The following is a 6174-nucleotide window of genomic DNA, read 5'->3' as shown; positions in this document are numbered from 1 at the left end:
GAAACCTTTTCTTCCTTTTTTTCTTTTTTTTTTTTTTTTTTTTGTAGAAGATTGAATGTACCCTTGGTGATTATTAAGGACTTGCTTTGCTTTCTTCATATCTAAGTGTTCTTTGTCTTTATACAACTATAACATTGATTAACATTTTCCTGTCAGAAAGCCAAATGTGACTCTAAATATTGAGCTTTCAATATGTAGTAATTAGTAAGACTTGTGGTACTGCTGTGTCACTACATTACCAGTGTAATAATGATCGTGTGTTTAAAGTTATCTTAATTGAGTTCTTTTAGAGAAACTCTTTTTTTTTAAATTATGAAGACCTATCTTATTATAAGAGTAAAGGACATTTATGCATAGGAATTGTAACTTTGTGTTACTTCTTTTACCTCCCCCAAGAAATGAAGAAGTCGTGGGCAGAACTTCCTTTCCCATGCAGTTCTCTCCAATTAATAATGCAGCTTTACCTCAGGAATATCTTTTCTTTCCGAAGATGGTAAGTTTGGTATGCCTTTCGTTCAATATATAGCATGATACAAACTATAAAGAACATGAAAACTACTTGGAACTTAAGCTGCTCAAATCTAAACCTAGAATGAAGGCAGCAGCTGCCCTGAGTTCTATGCCCCAATGGCAGTCTGCTCTAACGCAATCATCTGAAATCCTACACATAGTACATAAGCAAACAGCCAGTGTGTCAACAGAAAAGGAGCAGGTGCTAGTGATGATTCACTGTGGTACAAGTAAAATTTGACTATAGAGTTCTCATTCAAATTGATACAGCCACTGTATAAAACAATGTGGAGATTCCTTAAAAAACTAAAAAATAGAGCTAAAATAAATAAACTAAAAATAGAATATGACCCAGAAATCCCACTGCTGGGCATATACCCATAACCCATGTACTCCAGTGTTCATTGCAGCACTATTTACAATAACCAGGACATAGAAACAACCTAAATGTGCATCGACAGATGAATGGATAAAGAAGATGTGGCACGTATATACAATGGAATATTACACAGCCATAAAAGGAAATGAAATTGGGTCATTTGTAGATATGTGGATGGACCTAGAGTCTGTCATACAGAGTGAAGTAAGTCAGAAAAAGAAAAACAAATGTCGTATATTAACGCACATATGTGGAATCTAAAAAAATGGTACAGATAAACCTGTTTGCAAGGCAGGAATAGAAATGCAGACGTAGAGAATGGACATGTGGACACACAGGGGGAAGGAGAGGGTGGGATCAATTGGGAGATTAGGTTTGACATAAATACAGTACCATGTGTAAAATAGATAGCTAGTGGGAACCTGCTGTATAGCACAGGGAGCTCAGCTTGGTGCTCTGTGATGACCTAGATGGGTGGGATGGAGGGGAAGGAAGGTCCAAGAGGTAGGGGGTGTATGTATACATATAGCTGATTCAGTTCACTGTACAGCAGATACTAACACAGCATTGTAAAGCAATTATACGCCAATAAAAAAAGTGGAAAAAAATGACTATTTTAGAAGATATGCTTTTAGAATCGAATAATTTCATTTAGTGAAACATTTTGGTAAAATGTAATCATCAATTACAAATATATTGCTTTTGGACATGCATATTTTTAAAAATAAATTTCTTCTTTTAACTAAAGGCAAAGATTCTCAACTGGTAGAGTAAACTACATTATTTCCGAAGACTCTCAAAAATACCGTTCTGGCCTAGAAATCATAATGATGGTCTATATTGTTAAAGGGGAACTTATGAAATTTTTTTTTCTAGCTCCTCATTTTATACATAATAAAATTGAGGTTCAGAGGTATTAATCAACAAGCCCAAGATTATACAACTTGTTAATAAAATATGTGGGACTATAACACAGGTAGGTATTATGATTCACAGGATGTGATTTCTTGCAAACATCCCACATACCTGTGAGCTTCAGATTTTTCAAATAGCCATTTTCACTTTGCAAACATAAGGAAAATTGATAATTTAACCTTTAGAACAATCTTTTCTTAGTTATAGTGAGATATTAATAAACTGCCAGTTCTTGTCTAAAACTGTCAATATCTTCTTTCTGGCATTTTTTTAATCTTTGATGAGATGAGAAATACACATACACACACACACACACAAGATCATGTTATCTCTATTAATCTTTAATCTACTTTGAGTTAAAAACTATTTTAAAAACAAGGAAGTGTCTATCTTAACAATTGAAAACTGCTGTACAATATGGTGGCCATCAGCCATCCATAAGGAGCTGAGTTTTAAATTTTTTAAAATTTTAATTAATTTAAATTTAAAAACAGAGACTTCATTCAGTTATTGTAAAACTTTTAAGTATGTTTGAAATAACTTGGGTAGTATATCTACTTTTTCAACTAAATTTTATGTAATCTGAATTCAGATGAAGTATTGTCAATGAAAATTTACCATCCAAATTAAATATGCTATAAAAGGCACACCAAATTTCAAAGACTTAGTATAAAAATAGTAAAATATCTCATTAACAACTTTTATATTGGTTACTTGTTGAAATGATAATATTTTGGATATTTGGGGATAAATAAATTACATTATTTAATTGCACCTGTTTCTTTTTTTTTTTTTTTTTGTGGTACACGGGCCTCTCACTGTTGTGGCCTCTCCCGTTGCGGAGCACAGGCTCCGGACGCGCAGGCTCAGCGGCCATGGCCCACGGGCCCAGGCGCTCCGCGGCATATGGGATCCTCCCGGACCAGGGCACGAACCCGTGTCCCCTGCATCGGCAGGCAGACTCAACCACTGTGCCACCAGGGAAGCCCCTGTTTCATTTTTATTTTCATATTGTGGCTACTAGAAGACTTAAAACTACATACATGGCTTACATTATATTTCGATAGGACAGCACTAATCTGTATTGTAGTAAGCTATACACTACCTTGAATCTTTATGTTAACCATTTAAGAAAACTACCATATCCCTAGTATGAAAAGTCACTGTCCTTCTTATACCAACACATGGTTTGGTTTGCCTGTAGTTATTTGTGTAATGAATGTAAACTGTTAACTCTTTTTTTTTTTTTCCTAACTTTGTGGGCTTGTTTTGGTAGATGAATGTTTGTGGGTTTTTTCCACAGCAGTGGCATGCATATAATCCAGCACTGCAGCTTCCTTACTATGAGATGACAGCACCACTTCCTAATAGCACTTCTGTGTCTTCCTCACTGAATTGTGTTCCAGATCTAGAGGCTGGACCCAGCTCTTATGAATGGGCACACCAACAACCAAGTGACTCTGACCTTTATCAGATGAATAAACGCAAGAGGCAAAAACAAACCAGTGATAGTGATAGTAGCACAGAAAACAATAGAGGAAATGAATATAGCCAAAATTTCCGAAAGTGTAAGAAAAAAAGGCACTAGTATTTACATTCTAATGAAATGTATCTACACTGGTCTTCATTCTCTTAAAAGAAAAGAAAACTCTGTATTCCAGTAAATGACCAATTCCATGGCTTTCTTGTCTTCTTTGAAATATATAATAATATGACCTCTGATTTGCTATTCAATTTTTGTCTTGAATGACAAAAACTTAAAAATAATATAGTGTGCTTTTTGTATTTGTAATGGTGTTGTTAACAAGAAATGCACTTTGAGTTGTTATATTTTAGTATTATAATGAACTTGTACTAAAATATTAATCAAAAGTCACTTACTGAGCACTTTTGTATTTTGTTATTAGAAAATATAAAACTTTCCTTAAAAGGGTTAATATCATCTACAATCCTGTATTATTTTAAATTATCAATTTTCCCAATGTTATATCTTTGAGTTAAAAATTATTTAAATTATTTTCCTTCGGTATTTAAATTATCTTTCCAATTTTAATTCTCCACTCTCAAAATCTATTTATTTAAGTATATGTGTACACATTCTGCTTCAAATGCTAGAAGCTTGGAATTTGTGAACAATCATCTTTTTATTCTCACATTCACTACTTTATTTTGTAAATGAGTTTCTGCAATACTGAAAAACAAGGCAGTTGAAGAACAAGACGGAAATTACATTTAAACTTGGTCAAAAAGATGAATGCAGAACACACCCTGAAATCTTTGCTGAAATGACGCGTCCTGAGGTATGGTTTCAAATGTATTGCTGTTAAAACAAGTATATCACCTTTGAAACATTAGCATTGAATGCAGCTATAATAAGATAATAACTAATTTATTGTTACATGATTATTATAAAATTCTGATGTAAAAATGTTTTTGGTAACAGTTTAATGAAAGAAACAGCGTTAAGAATTATTACCGTTCCTTTAGCACCGTCCACGTGCTGGGGCATTGTACACTGATGTGTAGTCAACCCCTTCCTTTGTATTGCTAAAATAACTGATGGGTGATTAGAGAGTGAGATCTCTCCCTCTTGCCGGAACATCCAAAGCGGCATCCCCAGACCTTTTTCTCCTGTGCCTACAGAGTATACCCACCTGGGTGTCTCATTAGCACTGCAATTCAACACTTTCAATTTTACCCTAATTTTTTTCTCTCCAGATATTTTCTTCTTTGACCAGCTTGGGCCAATATTCTACTATGGACCAGTTGCTGGAGGGTTTCGACAATTGTTGACCTCGTTTCAATGACTTAACAGAGAGCTGTTCAGTCCGTCTTAGCCCACTTGCATGTTTCAGTGGTAAGGAAGCACTCTTGATGTCAGGCACTTAGAGAAATGAAAATAGGCCCATTTATCAGGATGGTAAACAAAATGAAAAGATAGATGTGACACTGGTTGTTCAGCTTCATCTCAATTTAAATATATTTAAGAGCTGGGTGTATTCTCCCTTAGGGTAGATGTGGCCTGTGGCAGATGTGATTTCAGTAGCTATTCCCCAAGGATGACTTGGCTGTTTGGTTCCCAGCCTTCCCTCTCTCTAGGAAGGGGCAGAAGGCTGGAGGAGTAGAGTTGGCTCCTATAATATCATCCTAAAGAATCGATGGCACACCAACTGCAGCCACTCTGGTCTGTGTTGAAAGCTCAGGAGCTTTAGAGTGTCCATATCCTACCACTGTTTTCTGTTTCTGTACATCCCTGTAAAGCTAGTTAAATCAGAATTGAGTTTGTCTCTCATTAATTTACTTACCATCAAGAAAAGTAAATTGATAGCATGGGTGTGATGTTGGTGAAAAGTGAGCATAATATATAAATCTCTATAGAAATCACATTTAACTTCAGAAAGCTCAGAAAAACCTCTTTTTAACAAAGATGATATCTACCTCGATACCTCAAGCCCACAAACGTTCAGTGAGCACAGCCTCTCCAGTCTGCACTAAGCAATATTTGCTGAAGTGGTTAGTGATGATGTTTTTCTGCCCAATCAGGATGAGATCTATGAGGTCACGTCACCCCAACTGACTGTGGGCTAAGTCTCTTTATTCCCAGTCATGCCCAACCTGCAAAAATTACTTCACATACATGCAGAAACTCCCTTAGCAAGTGAGACAAGTGATCTATTATCTGGTTCCTGGTAAAACTTACTTTTGAGCTTCCAGTACTACCTTGTTACATTATCAACAGGTTATGTATTAATTAAGAAACACACAAGCTACTTGCATTATAATTAGAGAATATAACCAGTAGGTAAGGATACTAATATATTTCCTGTGTTATAAACCCTGGGAAGGATTGAGCCCAAAAAGCCTGTATAGTATCTACTGCAAGGAACCTGGATCTAACAATAATTGGCACAGCTACTTGACCTTGCTTGAGGAGCTTAATAAATGAAAACATTTTTAGATGCATACTGTTGATCAGTCCAGCACACTAGCTGAATCCTAATAATTAACGTCTTTGCTTCTATTTTTAAATGAGAAAAATGGTAATATCCTGGATAGAAAAATAACCCTCATCTCAGCTACCTATCCCAGCCTGAAAGTATCTTCATTATTTTATTCCACCTCCAAGTCAATCACAAGTGAAACATTGCAGACTCTTCTGCATGCCAATCAAAACCCTGGTAGTTACTCTAGACAATTTCCTTCACTTTGTTTCTAAGTGGTTATTAGCTCCTCATTGTGAATTTGTCCAGGTTCTGTTCATTTCCTGCTGGGAATTTTCATTAAGCAAACCAATCAACAATGAATGAATATCATTCTAAACAGAGATTTTGGTGCTGAGGTTACATCACTGAAAGAGTGTGGTCCCAACA

The 6174-nt window shown here is 35.5% G+C and overlaps 1 protein-coding gene across 1 annotated transcript in view; it reads left to right on the top strand.

Moving 5' to 3' along the window:
* The window catches only part of RBM11 (RNA binding motif protein 11), a 12435-nt gene extending 8848 nt beyond the window's left edge, over window positions 1-3587 (top strand). The window contains exons 4-5 of the mRNA XM_024731555.1: window positions 397-493; window positions 3108-3587. Coding sequence (XP_024587323.1) covers window positions 397-493; window positions 3108-3392 — 382 coding nt within the window. The 3' untranslated portion in view covers window positions 3393-3587. The remainder of the gene's footprint in view (window positions 1-396; window positions 494-3107) is intronic.
* Window positions 3588-6174: the final 2587 nt, after the last annotated feature.

This window comes from Neophocaena asiaeorientalis, unplaced genomic scaffold (assembly GCF_003031525.2).
Source record: "Neophocaena asiaeorientalis asiaeorientalis breed wild unplaced genomic scaffold, Neophocaena_asiaeorientalis_V1.1 scaffold330, whole genome shotgun sequence".
In the NCBI taxonomy this organism is placed as follows: Eukaryota; Metazoa; Chordata; class Mammalia; order Artiodactyla; family Phocoenidae; genus Neophocaena; species Neophocaena asiaeorientalis.
This window is presented reverse-complemented; position numbering and strand designations above follow the sequence as displayed.